General features: G+C 38.8%; 4 protein-coding genes across 4 annotated transcripts; 2 read left to right on the top strand and 2 right to left on the bottom strand.

Moving 5' to 3' along the window:
- Positions 1-3,133: 3,133 nt before the first annotated feature.
- On the bottom strand, positions 3,134-4,810 carry LOC105159760 (DTW domain-containing protein). Its single transcript, XM_020693436.2, has 2 exons — positions 4,459-4,810; positions 3,134-3,775 (listed from the first exon to the last, which is right to left on the bottom strand). Exons 1-2 carry the CDS (start codon positions 4,808-4,810, stop codon positions 3,324-3,326), a joined length of 804 nt encoding a protein of 267 aa, XP_020549095.1. The 3' UTR covers positions 3,134-3,323.
- Positions 4,811-4,888: 78 nt separating this feature from the next.
- Positions 4,889-7,617, top strand: LOC105159762 (amino-terminal glutamine amidohydrolase). The gene is made up of 6 exons (XM_011076949.3): positions 4,889-5,135; positions 5,603-5,708; positions 5,826-5,903; positions 6,009-6,139; positions 6,604-6,728; positions 7,304-7,617. Exons 1-6 carry the CDS (start codon positions 5,047-5,049, stop codon positions 7,459-7,461), a joined length of 687 nt encoding a protein of 228 aa, XP_011075251.1. The 5' UTR covers positions 4,889-5,046; the 3' UTR covers positions 7,462-7,617.
- A 293-nt stretch (positions 7,618-7,910) lies between these two features.
- LOC105159759 (cytoplasmic tRNA 2-thiolation protein 2) lies at positions 7,911-11,352 on the bottom strand. The gene is made up of 7 exons (XM_011076947.3): positions 10,934-11,352; positions 10,133-10,481; positions 9,966-10,052; positions 9,694-9,815; positions 9,485-9,563; positions 8,485-8,876; positions 7,911-8,300 (listed from the first exon to the last, which is right to left on the bottom strand). Exons 1-7 carry the CDS (start codon positions 11,305-11,307, stop codon positions 8,252-8,254), a joined length of 1,452 nt encoding a protein of 483 aa, XP_011075249.3. The 5' UTR covers positions 11,308-11,352; the 3' UTR covers positions 7,911-8,251.
- Positions 11,353-12,688: 1,336 nt separating this feature from the next.
- On the top strand, positions 12,689-18,310 carry GUN5 (magnesium-chelatase subunit chlH, chloroplast, putative / Mg-protoporphyrin IX chelatase, putative (CHLH)). The gene is made up of 5 exons (XM_011076946.3): positions 12,689-14,318; positions 14,503-14,585; positions 15,240-17,042; positions 17,151-17,627; positions 17,718-18,310. The coding sequence occupies exons 1-5, from the start codon at positions 12,908-12,910 to the stop codon at positions 18,093-18,095; spliced, it is 4,152 nt and encodes a 1,383-aa protein (XP_011075248.1). The 5' UTR covers positions 12,689-12,907; the 3' UTR covers positions 18,096-18,310.
- The last annotated feature ends 160 nt before the right edge of the window (positions 18,311-18,470 follow it).

Below are 18,470 nucleotides of genomic sequence, written 5' to 3'. Positions count from 1 at the left end.
TTACCCCCTGAACTATTCTTGGTGTAATATTTATTTTACCCCCTCATATTAACAAATATAACGCTTACCCCCTAAAATTAATTTAGAGGGATAAATATTAAATAAAAAATAATTCAGGGGGGAAAGTATATCTTACCCTAAAAAAATTACACAGAGCCCATTATTTACCATTTCATGTATATTCTTATACTTATAAAGTGATTACATATAATATATATATATTAAAGTTAACATCATTACAGTTTTTTTTTTATAATTACAAAATTATTACATGAAAGTGTTATATAATGGGCCAAATTAGAAATATGTGTATCTATTTGTAGAGGGAAAATAAGTATAACTTTATATTTGTAGAGGGAAAATAAATTAATGAACTCTATTTATTTATATTTTACGAGAGATTAATATTAAAAGTGAGAGTATTGTAGTAAATTAAATAGTTGAATATAGATGAAATTGGGTATGAGCTAAAATAAAGTGAATTTAGTGGGAATATTTCTGAATTTGAAATAAGAATTGAAATGGTTTTAATACTTAATTAATTTTAAATTTATTATAATGATTAAAGATGACTTCTTAAAGTTAATTAATTCTTAAAAGTTTTGGCCTTCAGCACCACCTCCATAATCTTTACCAAGTTCTTATTTTGTAAAATTCTTTTATTCGAAAAATACTCTACTGCAGCATTGATTTTGTCTTCTTGTAATGTTTTTTTGTAATTCCACATACGTAGATTTACATAAAATATCACATATATATATATTTATATTAATATTTTTTTAATAAAAATTATAAAAAATTGTCACGTTCGAAATAGTAGTATTTTATAAAAAATAAAAAAAATAAAAAACTATGTATCACAATATTTGTATCTTCGTATTCCTATTGATACTCATATCCGTAATCAATATCCACTTTTCATTTATTTCATGGACCACCCAACCAGTAATGGCTTTTCCTCTTACCAATCCTGATTTCTTCCTTTGGTTGTTTTTTCATGTGAAGCGACTGTTAACGCACGCCTTTTGGGCTTGCCTGCCATCATGTCTGTCTTCTATCCTTCATACTCATACATTCCTAATTTTTATTTTTCCCATGCATAACACTGCTAAATTATCAAATTATGGTCAGACTTTAAAATCAGTACATAGGAAGGTAAGTATAGTTTTAATGTTAAAACGAGAGAGAAAATGGAGAAAAGAAATGGGAATTTGAATAAGAAAAACTACTTGATAAGGTAAGTTATTGACAAATCCAGACACAAAATAGATGGAGATATCTATGCCTTGATGTCTCAATTTTTTTAATAAGGTCACTTTTTAATATTAAAATTATTATACACATATTTGAACGTGTCAAGATATAAATACGTAGATTGCATAAATACAGATTACACGGAGAGAGAAGTAAGAAGTGGACGGTTTGGGCGGTTGCTTTACAAGGTTGCCGGCCCTGGGGACATACGTTTTGAAAAAACTGACGACTGAAAAAGACATTTCCAAGAAGAAAAACTGCAAAAAAAGGATTTATTTGACCATATAATTATGAAATTTTGAAATCAAATAATGCTTCTGAAATGACCCCATCTCCTGTCATCATCACCTTTATGAAATTCTCGTATGAAATGTCAGAAATATTGTTCTCAAGAACGGCAAACCTAAATCAAACACACAATCCATCTTTTTTTTTTTTTGTCTATTTATTTGCATACATATACTGATGACAATATACTTCCAAAATATACAACGAAATTATAACAGAAAGGTTTTAACATATAAGAAAAATCACAAACGAGTATATTTTAGTGTAGTCGAACTTAATCAACAACGAGGCAAATGTGAAATCGTGCACTATATGAGTTAAGAGAAATTTGAACGTTAATTAGACGGTTTAGCGTTTTGTAGTTACACACCACAAACTTACCACAAGGCCCTTTGAGATCTGCACTTCTACACAATTTACTATTTAAACTACAGAACAAGAACTCCACAAGCAGTACTGGTAAAGTGGAATGCAAGCCCACAAATTGCAGCTGACATAGCAGAACTGAAGAATGCAAGGACATAAACAACTGATAAAATGAAAAACAAGCATAACTGTGATTAATGTTGCACCAAGTGGCTCTGCTGCTACATTGTCTCTTGCGCAGTAGAAAACATTAAAGAAGAGGCTACTTGGGTAAATTCAACAAATAGTTTTCTTGATCTGCTCAAAAACTAAATCTATACAGTCCATCTATTATCATTTGGCATCCAAACACAAAAAATGCTTACTCCAATCATGTTTGGCCAGATCGAACATACCGCAATTGTATTGGCTATGTGATCAATCGCTTTCTTACATTTGTATCAATCACATGACAAGTGTAATTCACTCATCATATGATTGGTTTAGATTCGAGCAAACCTGATTCATACTAGAATTTCCAAATACTTTACTATGAAGCACAAAGAAGGGAGATATAGAAAGTCGAAACCCGGTGCAGGCTTGGTGCTTCTGGCTTCAGCTTCTCACATTTTCTACAGTAGTTGCATGCTTCTGAGTCAATCTAGCAGAACTGAGAGATAATAAAGATGGATAGACAAGAACTGCCGAGCAGGATATGGAGGTCAATCCAGAGCACACTTATCATGGGATAAAAGAAAGGATAAAGCACATGAGGATCCCCACCACCAGCCTGACATTACCAACACAGGCCCTCCTCAGTTCGAATAAAGGAACATGTCTGTCTTTGAATTGTATTAATCATTCTCAACCATATCCGAAAAAGATCCGGCCTTAAATTATTGAGAATTTATAACATATGGAATAGGAGAAGAAAAAGGGCACAAATCGTAATTTTGAATAGTAGATATAATTAAACAACTTGAGCTTTAGAGGAACTCATGAAGTTCCAAAATGAAGGGACTCAAATACTTGTAGTAAAGCATATGTATGTATTTTCATCATAAATGCAACAAATTTTGAGAATCTTGAAGCCTGCCATATTTTTATTGTTCCTCTTATCTTAACTAATTTTGGCTTGACATTACCTTTAGATGTTGTTGATCTCTTAGGTTGTGATTGCAAGAATGTCCCCCATCAGTATTTGAAATGTAAAACAATAAAACCACAAAGAAAGAGAGCAGCACAATGAAGAAAATAAAATTTCTAAGCGAGCCTCATACTTCTGTACACTTCAAATTAAGAATCTCCGAGATCACCAAAAAAATAATATTTTAACATTATGGTAAAGAACAGGTTATTAAACTGGTACCTGCATTTTTTTTTTGGAGAACTACAAATTGTTAACAAAAAGGACTTGGTAAGAAACTTGAATATCATTAACAGACCGAGTCAGTGCTATCGCTCTTGTCATTTCTTCCCGTACTAGTTTTCATTAATCTTGGTCTAGGCTTCATGGGCTTCAAGAAGCAAGCCTGAAAACTAACCATAGCTTTCAAAACCTCAATTATCCTTGTCTCAATATCAATACCATTAGGCTCGAGGACTCGTAAACACCTGGCAACTGCCTCCATTGTACTCATACATCCAGCAAATGGTTCTTTCCTCAGAATCAAGTCCGAGTCAAAAATAGTACCACCATCAACCCCAGCATCAAAATCTAAACAAACTTGAATGGCAAACTTGGATAAAAATGGTAAACTTGCAAGCACCATTTCCTTGGCATGCTTCCATGTTCCATCAAAAAGAATCAGAACGAAATCATCCATGCCAATGAAATCACAAGAGGAACCAAACCGATTAACTTCAGCAAATGGCAAGGCATTTGGACCTAATAAAGTGCTCCCATCAACACCAGAAACACATATATGCATGTGGCTCGTTTTGCATGTATTCATATCAATGGGAAATAGTAGAAAGAAGCAGAAATGGGAAAGAAAAAAGAACCCAATAATTCAAGCGATGTGTTTTAACACAGTTTCCATCAAAACTATCCATATGAATTTATGGCGAGGATCATTCCACACAATATAATACCACTAAGGCATGGCTTCAAACATCAAAAGAGAGAAGAAAAAAAGTAAAAGGTTACCCCAAATTGGTTCTTTCTTTTGTTCCAAAAAAAGAAATCGAATACAACACCTAGTGATTAGTATAACTCACACATGTCTCTCTATTACCTGATGGAGCTCCGTTGGGCTTTGGAACTTATTCTTGGCTACGACTTTAAGATTAACACCTTATCTCACTCTCAACCGTGGTTACAGAAAGATACACGAGGTAAATCCATTTACATTCACAAGACACAATATTAATGCACGGATCATTTTTTTCACTTTCGCAATATCAGTATTAGAAACCTACTTGATTCACAGGCGTTTATCGTAGAAAATTAAATAAAGCAAGGTCCAACAGTTTTCGCACGAGGTAAATACGACAGTCAGAAAGCACTAGCTCAAAAGAGAGGAAACATAAAGAAATAAAAACCATTTCAGTTTGATGTTAGCGACATACCAGGGAAGAGATAAAGAGCTCGACCAAGAGGCAAATTGGGGTTTTCACAAGCTTGATCATGGAGAGAATCGAGAAGCTTCGATTGACCGTATTTCAGCTTACGTCCGACAATAATTTCGCAGTTCAGGAGGCATCTGGATAGGAGGGGCACGGTGGCAAGCTTGTGGCGGCGCTCATGTGGATGGTGGAGGATCACGATTTTTGCGGCCGTGGGGATGGGAGTTGACGGGAGGGTGTGGCAAAGGCACACGTTTACGGGGCGGCCGCAGCCGGTGGTGCAGATTATCCGCCGTGTTTGGTTATGGTCGCCGGCGGAGGAGGTGGCTGACGCAACTTCTTCAGGCAAGTCCATTGGGCTTTTCTTCTGATCTGAAAGAGTACTACGTTAAAAGGAAACTAATGGGCCTTTTTAAATGATTAAAGAGTAGCCCAAACGAGAGTGGGTCTTTAAGTCACTAAAGCCCAAATAATCAAATACTTACAGCCCAAATTTGGGCTGATTTCCGAGAGGCCCGTCAAGAATGAAAGCCCATTAGCTATGATAGTATAGAAGATTGGAGGAAAATCAAGAAAATATACTAAAAAACAATGGCGACTTTGAATGTGGACGCGACTTCTTCTTCTTCACCAGCTGCACTTCCTGGAGTTTCTCGTTTCCATCACACCCCTTGTTACTGGTATTTAGATTCTTCTTTCCCTTTCTCTCTCTCTCTCTCTCTCTCTAAGTTGTTAAACTATGTGCATGTTTTGATTGATCACATGTGCAACCCTTTTTGTCTTTTTGTTGTTATTTGTTTGTGTAATTTGCAGATTGCTTTATTCTGATGTTTGCTGTTATGGGTCAGTGTTGGAATCGGTATCTGAATTTATTGGATGCATTTTTAGATTTTCAATACGCGGACGGAGGGGGGGAAAGGAGAACGAAATCTTGAAATGCAATTCAGATGTTGTCGGATAGTTTGTTATGATCTGATGTGTTACTAATGTTTCTTCGGTGGAAATACTATTGATCGTGTGTGATTTTAAGTTTTATGAGCTTAGTGTTTTTTTTGATGTATTTTGATTGATGAACTGTATGATTGAATTTGGTTTTAGCATTTTCATAGTTTGGATGTTAAGTTTGTCCACTTTTTGATTTTGATAGTGAGGAGAATGTATATTTGCTATGTAAGAAGCTCTCAGAGGATGGGATCGCGAAATCAGATGGATCTGATCTATATGTGGTTTTCATTTCCAATGAAAAAAAGCAGGCAAGTAATTTTGGTTGGTCGTGATCAATTAATTCTTGATTCCTTGTCCCTGTATTCTTGAAATGCTGAGTACACAATGTCAGTAAACCGAGACTCAAATTGATCACCTTTTATCAGATACCATTGTGGCATCAAAAGGCAAGCCCGAGAGCAGATGGGGTGATTCTCTGGGATTATCATGTTATCTGTGTACAAGTAAGAAACTTATGATGTTATTGAAGAACGGAACATTTCTGGCCAACAAATGTGGTAGAGAAGGGAAAAGGTTTTGACCGTCATGTCTCATAATGTCTCTTGCAGAAAAGAAAAGATAGCAACCTGCCTCATCTAGTGTGGGATTTAGATTCAAGCCTTCCTTTCCCATCTCCATTAGCCACATATGTTGCAGAAACTATTCGGCCTTCATTTCAACTATTCTCTGAGTTTCAGAGGTAAGAATATTTAGATGCTATCATGACATTCTGTGGGATGTTTTGATTTCTATGGTGTAGCTTTCAGGTACAGATCAACTGCAAATATGTGTGCTGTTTCTGTAAATCACTTCAGCTGTAGCCATACCATCTCTGCCAGATCTAATTTTTGTTGTCCCTGAAGGAATTCTTTCTGCATGTGGAGAAAAATTCTTCTATGTTCTTTATCTTCATTTCTCCAAATATGCAATACTTAAGGGAAAAATAACAAATTGTAAAATGTATACCATACCAGTTATATACGGATAACGCAAAGGCTCATGGAAAACAAATCTGAATTAACAATGTACTGGTCCAATTTGAACTGGAATGAACCATCACCCTTGTGGTATTTTATGGTTGTAAACATGGTTTTACAGTAACCAGGAAGATTTTTCAAGGAATTTCTTTGTTCTGTCTGAAAATGGTCAATTTGGTACTTTCAGGTTTTTTCGGATTGTACATGCACCAGTATTCCTGCGATCTTTTGCATCTGACAGAAGACACATGAAAGATTCTGCTGGAAACTGGATTTCTCCACCTCCTTCATATGAAGTAATTATTGCAGAAGGTAAGAATTCTGGTTTCTCATTGAATTTCACACTTCATCTTACTAATTCCTGTCTAATCATCTAAGATCACTACATTGCTTTAAGTTTCTACTTACCACTTGATAAATCAGCACAAGTTGAGAGATTGTGGTAGTTACTTTTAGCCCCTCTTCCATTCTTTATACTATATAAAGATTTCAAATAATGCATAAATAAATAGTTGTAGGATTGATAAATAAATATTAGTCATTTAAATTTGTACAAGTGTGTCAACAATGCTAGTACAAGTTCTTCCCCTCTTGCTAAATGAAGAATAGCAAGAAACAACTTTTTTCTTTTCTCATTGGAAAATATGATATGTGAAAGGGGAAACGTGCTGGCATGTCTATGAAGTTTCGGAGAGTTGAAGCAATATAAACCTCATGACATTTTTTAGGCTCCAATGTGAATTAAGTTAATAATGGATTTTTTTTAATATGTTTGATACTTTGCTCTCTCCTCTTCTTCTTTTATTTCCCCCTATTCCATCTCTGCGGAAAGTTGTTTCCAGGCAATGTCGTTGTTTCATATGCTGACCTGTATTTTGTTTCTGTAGATGGAACTGATCATAACCTGAATGAGTACATGGAGATGTCCTCTGCCAATGTTGTGAAAAGCATTGGACCTGATACTATAGATGCTGTATTGAACCAAAAGCTTGGTGTGCTAGTGAGTGAAAGCCATTTAGAGGAATTCTTTTCAAAGATTTCCTGATAATTGGTGAAAATTAGGTGGCAGCATTGAGTTTTATGCTTAGGAAAGCATCTTGTATCACCACCTGGTACACAGAAACTGATATCTGATCTTACCTTATGAAGACAGTAAATTAAACATTTTTGGATCAATGAATGCATCAAAGATTTATACTTATGCTGTGCATGTGTTTTCTTGGTCGTTATATTATGTTATACAATATGAATCCATTAAGATCTTTGCTGTTAATGTGTTCTAATTTTGGAGTTAACCTGTTGAGTTTCATTTATTAAATACTTCTCGGTTTCTGAGAGTTGTAAGACTAATTTGAGGACAGCAGATTTCAGCCAACGACACTCTGGATACGACAGCTCCTGCATCTCTTTCAGGACGTATAAAATTACTGTGCCTATTGTTGCAGCATTTTCTCATCTAACTAACGGACAGCTAAGCCCACACAAGGAAGCATATTTTCAAAAAAGCAACTCTACACTTTTCATAATAATATCATTCAGGCAAGCAGTGTCATGTTAACACTAGAATCACAACTTGAGTTAAAACCATTACACCTCCAAATAGTATCAAAAGCCAAGTGATTGCTTCTTTCTGTTTGCTTCAGGCTCCATTTTGGGCAAACCATCTACTAACATGTAACAATAATGTACGGAGTCTAATTCATTCCTCTATCCTGCTTCCAGCTGCAAGTCATCGCTTGCCCAGTCAAGGAATGCAGAGACTAATGCTCTAGCACGAGAACATGGCAAAGACTGCCTACACTCTATTGTACATCGATGAGCGGGAAATCACAGATTCAGGCCCCATCATCGCTATCTGACAACAGACAATCTTGTATTTGGTCTCTGGGGATAAACCAAAAAGGGGAAAAAAACATTTAGAAGATAGCACTTGTTGGTTTATGATATATGAAAAATGATGATAAGCATCTTTCCACCAGCAGAACATGGTGTCTGCTAGAAAAGAAAACAAAAATCGAATAAATTGGTTTTGATGTATAGACAACCAAAATTCAGCATAAAACTTCACCTTAGCAACTTGTGGTTGTCACGGCTATCCTTAGCCAGGGTTGTCATGGACTGAGGAAGCAGCAAAAAGAAGTTCTCCAGTAATGTGGGATCCTTTGGAAGAATCTGATATTGGCAACTTGAGCATGTAGATGCATAAATTTCAGAACTTGCTCTCCCATCGTGAAAATGGTTTGAACTTGTGCCGTTGGGTTTCTTAAGTGGATTATTGCATATAAGGCAGTAAGACTCAGGGGGTAGAGATTCACTGGGCTTCAAGTTGTATTTCTTTTGCCGCCTCTTAGTAGCCAAACAGCCATTATTATCACCAACTTCTGGAATCCTGTTGAAACAGAAAGGTGTGAGCTTCCCTGCTGTCCTCACAATTGTGCTTTCTCGTGAAGGATTTTCCTCCTGCAAAAAGAATATCGAATGCAAAGGTTGATCAGATGCTGATCCAGAAAAACAAACACACATCAAGTTATCACAAGTTTATTCCAAGGAGAAGTAAATTTCCATGCAACTTATGATGCCAACGAATTTGTTTGACCATGAGATAATTTTTGTTCTACTAATGCAAGCAAGAATGATTCACTTGGTAGAGTCACTTACTGTTGCCTTCTTCTGAGTAATGCAGGCAAAGTGGTGGATTCACAAATCAGCTTTTGAAGGGAATAGAATGGAGGCACTCCACAATATTTCTGAAAGACTCTTCCTCACAACTATTATTATTATTATTAATTTTAATTCTTGGAGCCAAGCCTCACGAGACTAACCTAGACTTATAAGCTTCATGTACTTCTGGTCGCGACAAAGGGTCTCCACTTCTGCCTTTCACAATAAGTTGAAAATTGAAATGTTTTGATAATGCCGTATTGGACTACTATACCCAATGTGCTCATACACAATTTTCATTAAAAATTTCATCTTAACCTGAGCATGTTTTTTTCAATTATTTTTACAGTACTTGAAAGGGATTGCTGCCGGAGCTTAACAAAGAGATACATCCAAGGGATTCCTACCTGCAATAATTTAACAAATGATGATATCAAGCCATTGATGCCAGAGCGAGGTCGCTGAAATGCTTCTACAGTCTTTAAACTGCCCTGACAAAAAATAAGAGGTACATAACAAAGAACTAATTTCATCAAAAGAAGGTACACACAGAGAAAATTATATAACATCCAATAAGACTCTCCACCATCAAGGAAATATAAGATCATATGCAAACCTGTCCAAAATGCAGCACATGTTCAACTCTTCAGATAGACAGTCACGAAGAGGAAGAACCACCGGTATCTTCCACCTAGCATCAACATACTGGATATCCGCAGCTAATGAGAAACCCTGTCCCTGGTAAAACAAGATATAAATAGCTTATGTGTTTGATGCTAAGCTTTCCCTGTTTCTAATATCACTTAACTTAGGAACAAAGTAGAGCACCCACTAACGGAAAACAACATATTAGTATGTTATTCGTCCAATATGGTAGTAGGGGCTAACCTTGACAGTTGCTTCAAGGACATGACATGCTATCTGGGATGTGCATGTTCCCATCACAACTTTGGTGTATCCATTTTCAAGAGCAACCTGCATAGCGGATACAGCATACTGAATTTTCTGCTTGTCCATCATCTGATTTTAATTAAAGAAGTGGTATAGAGACAGACCTTCTGCAAAGATAGCATGCGGAGATGCACTTGTAGATCTTCTTTTCCAGTAATATCACTGACAGCACCAAATAACTCAGTCAATCGATCTTTTCCATCCGTAGAATCATGTGAATAAATACTTTGAGTTGGAACAACAAAAAATTGTTTGGCCGGCGGTGCTAAACTTGCCACAATGAGTTTCATCTGATTGATTGCTCCATCATAATCATGAGAAGAAACTGGATAAATGGTACTTTCATCAATATAGGCGACCCCAACTCCAAATACTGGTAACAATCTATCTCTACTTGCTTCAAAATTCTTCTGTGCTTTTTGCTGCATCTCATGAACAAATTGAAGAGCCACCCTGAAAATAAAGAACGTGCTTAGAAAATCTAAGTCAATCAAAAATAAAAATGTGATTTTTTTATGCTCATATCTTTGACATTTATCAAGAAAATTCCGACTAAAGAAAGTAGAGTATCAGTTCTCTCCGCATATGGAAAGATTGCCAATTTAAGCTGGCCCAATGTATACGTTGCATTGTTTCCCGAATGAACTTCGAGGTACCTCACTTCTACGCAAAAAAATCGAAACCAAGCTCTAAAAAGTTATACAATGAGTCGATCTTCTCTAAGTATTTCTTCTGAAAAAGTTTCTTGCTGACACTTGATCAAGGCAAGCTCATAAAAATCAGGAACTCCAAGTAATTCAGGCTCAGCATCCAAGCTTAGAGAAATAAGGTTCTTCTCATTTAATCAGCTCCAATGCACAATCAATTGCAGACTCACAAACTTCAACACACACACAGAGCAATACCTAGAGGAAGGACCACCAGAGAACGCGACGAGAACATTATCGGAAGACGAAATCATTGCATTCGAAGTGACAGCGAAGCGAAACTTCCCGAATAAATTACTCCGAAAGCAATCGGCACAGAATCTTCCGCGGTCTCCGCCGCCTTCACTAACAGCGGGGTGGGTGGCGGCGATAGTTTCGTTAACCTTGCACTTGATGCAGAGGCCGTCGCAATTGAAGTTTCCGCCACCAGCCGAAACTCCGTCTTCCTGCACCGGCGGCCGTTTCTGGTCGTCTTCGTCGACGGAATGTTCATCTCCGTAGCAACCGGATTGGCAAGTCGCCGAATTGCACGCCATTTTTCCGATTTTCTTTTTTTCACTCTTTACAATCATACAGAAGTAAACTTCAATGGGGTTGTGAAAATATTCTAATGGACCTGCGAACATATTCAATGATGCTAAGTAAACTTAATTGGCCCATTAGGATATAATGATGGGCTTGGGTAGGACAGAATTGGGCCACCCATGGCAGTAATGGGCCTACTCAGTTACTGAATGGGATAATCAGATTCTATTGGGTCAATCAGATCTACAATGGCACTGTGGGGCTAATGAAATTCAAGAAATGGGCCTGATCAGAAACTCAATTATCTTCTATTGGGCCACCCAGATACTGAATGGGCTAATGAGATTCAATTGGGTCTAGTAATAGGCTTGGGGAGCTATTAAATGAGCTAATGGTAATGGGCCTGAGCAAATACTGGATTGGCCCTAATTGCCCACTAAGTACACCTACATGGGCTTGTATCAGTTCTTTCTCGGTGAAACTGTAAAACAGACTCATAACTCTGCATCTATCGCATTTCTCATGCTACATTGCCCATTTCCGCCGCCTAGCCCGCTGCAGATTTCTCCTCCTCCGCCGTTCACCGGTTTGAATGTAATCTCCAGGGCCCATGAGTAGCCTGATTATTGAGGACAGAAATGGCTCGCTTTTCGGGCGAGATGATATAGTTGTGCTATTTCAGAATTTGATTTCAATAATTGAAAACTTCATTGAGCTGAAAAAGATTGATGCTTGCAAAGCAGCATATACTAATATCACACATTGAAGAAAGTTCTTGGAAGAAACAAGAAAGTTCTTGAACTTGCACTACAAATTAAGATACTTCTTCTGCAGAATTCAAATTGATTAACCACCAGACATTCTCATTTTACCTAGAAAAATCAATGCTGAACCAAAAGAATTGGTGGTGAGCAGAACATCTACGTGTGTGTTTTGGTGTGTGCTGAGCACAGTGTTAATGATTTCTTTGTTTTTACTCTTGTATTTTTCTTCATCTGGTGAAGGGTAAAGAAGTGCGATACCTGGACCCATTCGTATACACACAAAAAATATCAGTTCCTTTTCACTGAGGGTCACAAACTGGGAAACAAGAATCTCCACGAGCGAAAAGGGTATTGTAATAGTGACATAAAAATCTGGGAGTCTATCTGTTAAATCCTCTATCATCATCCAACCTTTCTTACCTCCTCTTCAATTCCAGGAAATCCAAACCAACCAATCAGAATTCAAGAAACTTCATCACAGATAGACTAAGTACAACTAGACAATCCCACTTCTCTCTCCTCTCTCTAAAATCCTACGAAGAGAAACTCAGCCTCAAAATGCTGTCTACCCTTGTTGACACGTGTCCCACTGCTGACCACTGACTGATACACCAACTGTTTTTTCACTTCCCCCCTCCACTAAGAAATATATAAAAAAACACTTCTTCGTCTTCCAACAGAGAAGAGTTCTTGAACCGCTGCAGAAGCAGCAGAAAGCCCTTCTCAAAAGGTACATTAATTCACACCTTTTTCTTCATTGATTCTACTCTTTCTGCTCTTTAGCTCTCTGTGTACATATTATTTTTTCTTTTGCAACTTCAGTTCCTTCTGTGTAATCAAGAACCAGAATTCTTGTTTCTTGAGATATACAGAAAGTTTCAGCATGGCTTCTTTGGTTTCATCGCCATTTACACTGCCCAACTCAAAAGTAGAACACCTTTCTTCATTTTCACAAAAGAACTATTTCCTTCACTCTTTTCTTCCTAAAAAATTCAATAACACCAACACACAGTCATCTCATAAGTTCAAATGCGCTGCAATTGGCAATGGTTTGTTCACTCAAACCACACCCGAAGTCAGGAGGATCGTGCCCGAAAAGTCATCCAATGGCCTCCCCACTGTGAAAATTGTGTATGTAGTTTTAGAAGCTCAGTACCAATCATCCCTCACAGCTGCAGTTCAAAGTCTTAACCAGAGTGGACAGTATGCTTCATTTGAAGTTGTGGGGTACTTGGTTGAGGAGCTTAGAGATGCGAATACCTACAAAACTTTCTGTAAAGATCTCGAGGATGCGAATATCTTTATAGGATCATTGATTTTTGTGGAGGAACTGGCCTTAAAGGTTAAGGATGCAGTGGAGAAAGAGAGGGAGAGGCTTGACGCTGTGTTGGTATTCCCATCAATGCCTGAAGTAATGAGACTCAACAAGTTGGGCTCATTCAGTATGTCGCAGCTCGGGCAGTCGAAAAGCCCATTTTTCCAGCTATTCAAGAAGAAGAACAAGTCGTCTGCGGGCTTTGCTGACAGCATGTTGAAACTTGTGAGGACACTGCCTAAGGTTTTGAAGTACTTACCAAGTGATAAGGCGCAAGATGCTAGGATGTACATACTTAGCCTGCAGTTTTGGCTTGGGGGTTCACCGGATAATCTGGTGAATTTCTTGAAGATGATTTCCGGTTCTTATGTTCCTGCTTTAAAAGGGACGAAGATTGAGTACTCGGATCCGGTGCTGTACTTGGACAGCGGAATTTGGCACCCTTTGGCTCCTTGTATGTATGATGATGTGAAGGAGTACCTGAATTGGTATGCTACTAGGAGAGATACAAATGAGCAGCTCAAGAATCCAAATTCTCCTGTTATTGGACTCGTTTTGCAAAGGAGTCATATTGTTACAGGTGACGAGAGTCATTATGTGGCTGTGATCATGGAGCTGGAAGCTAGAGGGGCTAAAGTCATACCAATATTTGCTGGTGGTCTCGACTTCTCGGGTCCAGTCGAGAGGTACTTTATTGATCCAATCACGAAGAAGCCGATGGTGAACTCGGTCGTATCACTTACTGGTTTTGCTCTTGTTGGAGGTCCAGCAAGGCAGGACCATCCAAGGGCCGTCGAGGCGTTGATGAAGCTTGATGTGCCTTATATTGTGGCCTTGCCGTTGGTGTTCCAGACAACAGAGGAGTGGTTGAACAGCACATTGGGGCTCCACCCGATCCAGGTGGCTCTACAAGTTGCTCTTCCGGAGCTTGATGGGGGAATGGAGCCAATTGTTTTTGCAGGCCGAGATCCTAGAACAGGCAAGTGAATTTTGGCTGCTCCTTTCCTTTTTCCTTTGAATTTTAAGAAATGATTGTTTCAGTTTCTTCTGCAGGATCACTACATATAGATACTTGCTATTGATCATCTCTTTTCTTTCCGTATCTTGCATTTCTGGTGGATTCATGTACTCATCTTTTTGAATATTCCACTATATAATTGCAGGAAAATCACATGCTCTTCACAAAAGAGTGGAGCAACTCTGCACTAGAGCCATTAAATGGGCTGAGCTCAAGAGGAAATCCAAGGTACCTACTGGTTTATATAAGATTAGAACTTGTATGGTAGTAGTTCTATTAAAGACTAACCAAAACTAGCAAAGTATTCAAGAAATCTTCAAAACTATCAAATCAATGATCTGCAAGGAAATGGAATCAACGTAATTCAGAGTTATGAATGGTTTCTCCCATTTTGGTGCACTTCAATTGCATACTCGTTTGGGCTGTCAGGAATGGGATATGTCCTACTTCCAAAAAAAAGATCGTATGAGAAATCTGACAGAGTAAACTGATTAGAAATTCATTAGTCTTTGGTTATAATTTAACTAAAGATGTTAACACAATAAGTTTACAGCAACATAATAATTCCTAAACAATTGGCCTGATTCATTTCTTGCTACCATGATTTCTTTGCTTGAGCATTGGTCGTCTCAAGTTATGCTTCTAGATTTCAGTTTTCACAGTTTGTCATGAAGAAGATATTGAGAGGTATTTTCCACTTAGAGATTGAATCAACACGAAAGAAGATAAACTGATGCAAAGAAGATACAGTTTTCTTACTTTTATGTTTCTTGTATAACTTTACTCGGCTTTTCAAGCTTTCACTATATCGATTATGTACCGTAGACCTAGAGTAAGATATTACATTTTTGGATAGAAGTTTCATTTCTTAATCATATGCAGGCAGAGAAGAAGCTGGCTATCACCGTATTTAGCTTTCCCCCAGACAAAGGCAATGTTGGAACTGCTGCTTACTTGAATGTTTTCGCTTCCATTTACTCTGTACTTAAAGATCTCAAGAGTGATGGCTACAGTGTGGAAGGCCTTCCAGAAACTGCTGAAGCCTTGATAGAAGATATAATTCACGACAAAGAGGCTCAGTTTAACAGCCCAAATCTTAACATAGCCTACAAGATGGGTGTGAGAGAATACCAGAATCTGACTCCATATGCCACTGCTCTTGAAGAAAACTGGGGAAAGCCCCCGGGTAATTTGAACTCTGATGGAGAAAACCTCCTTGTTTACGGTAAACAATACGGAAACGTCTTTATTGGTGTTCAGCCCACATTTGGCTATGAGGGTGATCCGATGCGGCTACTCTTCTCTAAATCAGCAAGTCCACACCACGGATTTGCTGCTTACTACTCATTTGTCGAGAAAATCTTCAAGGCTGATGCGGTTCTGCACTTTGGCACTCATGGTTCTCTTGAATTCATGCCTGGGAAGCAGGTTGGTATGAGTGACGTTTGTTACCCCGACAGTCTCATTGGGAACATTCCCAATGTCTACTACTATGCAGCCAACAACCCATCTGAAGCCACCGTTGCTAAGCGTCGAAGCTATGCGAATACCATTAGTTACTTGACTCCTCCGGCTGAAAACGCGGGGCTTTACAAAGGACTCAAGCAGCTGAGCGAGCTGATATCCTCATACCAATCCCTTAAAGACACGGGACGTGGCCCTCAAATCGTGAACTCTATCATCAGCACAGCTAGGCAGTGCAATCTGGACAAGGACGTGGATCTTCCAGAAGAGGGAGTGGAAATCTCTGCCAAAGAGCGAGACCTTGTGGTTGGAAAGGTGTATTCCAAAATTATGGAAATCGAATCCCGTTTGCTACCCTGTGGTCTTCATGTCATTGGCGAGCCTCCATCTGCAATGGAAGCAGTTGCTACACTTGTCAACATTGCTGCTTTGGATCGACCAGAAGATGGAATTTCTTCGCTTCCATCTATATTGGCCGAGACGGTGGGCAGAGAAATTGAAGATGTCTACCGAGGAAGTGACAAGGGCATATTGAGGGACGTTGAACTCCTTCGCCAGATTACTGAGGCGTCACGTGGGGCGATTAGTGCATTTGTGGAGAGAACAACTAACAAGAAAGGCCAGGTTGTTGATGTTGCTGACAAGTTGACATCAATTCTTGGCTTCGGCCTAAATGAACCATGGATTCAGTACCTATCAAACACCAAATTTTACAGGGCTGACAGAGAAAAACTCAGAGTCTTGTTCCAGTTCTTAGGGGAATGCTTGAAGCTAGTTGTGGCTGACAATGAGTTGGGAAGTCTAAAACAAGCTCTCGAAGGGAAATATGTCGAGCCAGGTCCAGGAGGGGATCCAATCAGAAACCCAAAAGTGTTGCCCACTGGAAAGAATATCCATGCGTTGGACCCACAAGCTATTCCGACAACTGCAGCTATGCAGAGTGCAAAGGTGGTAGTTGACAGGTTGCTTGAGAGGCAAAAGATCGACAATGGAGGGAAATATCCCGAGACTGTCGCTCTTGTACTATGGGGAACAGATAACATCAAGACATATGGGGAATCACTGGCTCAGGTCTTGTGGATGATTGGAGTTAGGCCGGTTGCTGATACATTTGGACGTGTGAACCGAGTGGAACCTGTGAGTCTTGAAGAGCTTGGGAGACCAAGAGTTGATGTAGTTGTCAATTGTTCTGGTGTTTTCAGAGATCTCTTCATTAATCAGGTATTTGATGCCTTTTCAACTTCAATGAAAGGCTTCTACTTACCTTTCATCTGCATGCTATCGTTTCCTTATGTGTATCTGCTGATAAAAGTTCACTTCTGTTCACAGATGAATCTTCTTGATCGGGCTGTAAAAATGGTTGCTGAGCTGGACGAGCCTGAAGACCAAAACTATGTGAGAAAACACGCGCTAGAACAAGCGAAAACGTTAGGAGTTGAAGTGCGTGAAGCTGCATCTCGAATCTTCTCAAACGCCTCAGGCTCATATTCCTCCAACATTAACCTTGCTGTCGAGAATTCCTCATGGAATGATGAGAAGCAACTTCAGGACATGTACTTGAGCCGAAAATCATTTGCATTCGACTCTGATGCTCCCGGTGCGGGCATGACTGAAAAACGGAAGATTTTTGAGATGGCTCTGAGTACAGCTGATGCCACTTTCCAAAATCTTGACTCCTCAGAGATCTCCCTCACCGATGTTAGTCACTACTTTGATTCCGACCCAACAAACCTTGTACAAAACCTCAGGAAGGATGGCAAGAAGCCTAGCGCATACATAGCTGACACTACCACAGCTAATGCACAGGTAAATTCTTTAATTTCAAGATCAATTGCAACAATCTTTCCTGAGTGTTGGCAACCTTGTTTTGACAACTTCCTTGTATTGATGATTTAGGTCCGTACACTTTCTGAGACTGTGCGCCTCGATGCAAGAACCAAGTTGTTGAATCCTAAATGGTATGAGGGCATGCTGTCCACCGGATATGAGGGGGTCCGTGAGATTGAAAAACGTCTGACCAACACTGTTGGTTGGAGTGCAACTTCAGGACAAGTCGACAATTGGGTGTATGAAGAGGCAAACACGACTTTCATTCAAGACGAGCAAATGCTCAACAGACTCATGAGTACGAATCCAAACTCATTCAGAAAGTTGATTCAGACGTTCTTGGAGGCAAATGGACGCGGATACTGGGAAACTTCTGCAGAAAACATCGAGAGATTGAGGCAGCTGTACTCAGAAGTTGAAGACAAGATTGAAGGAATTGATCGTTGATTCTTGATTTGAAGAAGTTACTGTCAACTGCAAATAACATAGGTGGTCTCTTCTCCTTCCCTTCTTGTAGGATGGATCTTTGGATCTGTTCAAGAATTGGAACTGAATTTTTCACCAATATCCCAATGTATTCATTTTCCTGGGTGGTTGGTTGTCTGAATTGTAACCTGTAAACCTCTGATTCGCATAAATTCAATTTTCTGCCATTGTCATCATGTAATACCTCCATTGGCATTATTCATGCTCTCAATGCTAAGTATAACATAGACAATTCGGCAAAGGTTTGAGGACGTTGCAAGACAATATTTCAAAAAACACATAGTACGCCATTTCAGCCCTAAAATCATGTTTACACATTTGCTCCAGCCGTCAGGT

Source organism: Sesamum indicum, linkage group LG4 (genome assembly GCF_026168435.1).
Source record: "Sesamum indicum cultivar Baizhima isolate 11 linkage group LG4, ASM2616843v1, whole genome shotgun sequence".
Classification (NCBI taxonomy): Eukaryota; Viridiplantae; Streptophyta; class Magnoliopsida; order Lamiales; family Pedaliaceae; genus Sesamum; species Sesamum indicum.
The sequence above is the reverse complement of the archived record's forward strand: the minus strand, read 5'-3'. Positions and strand labels throughout refer to the sequence as shown.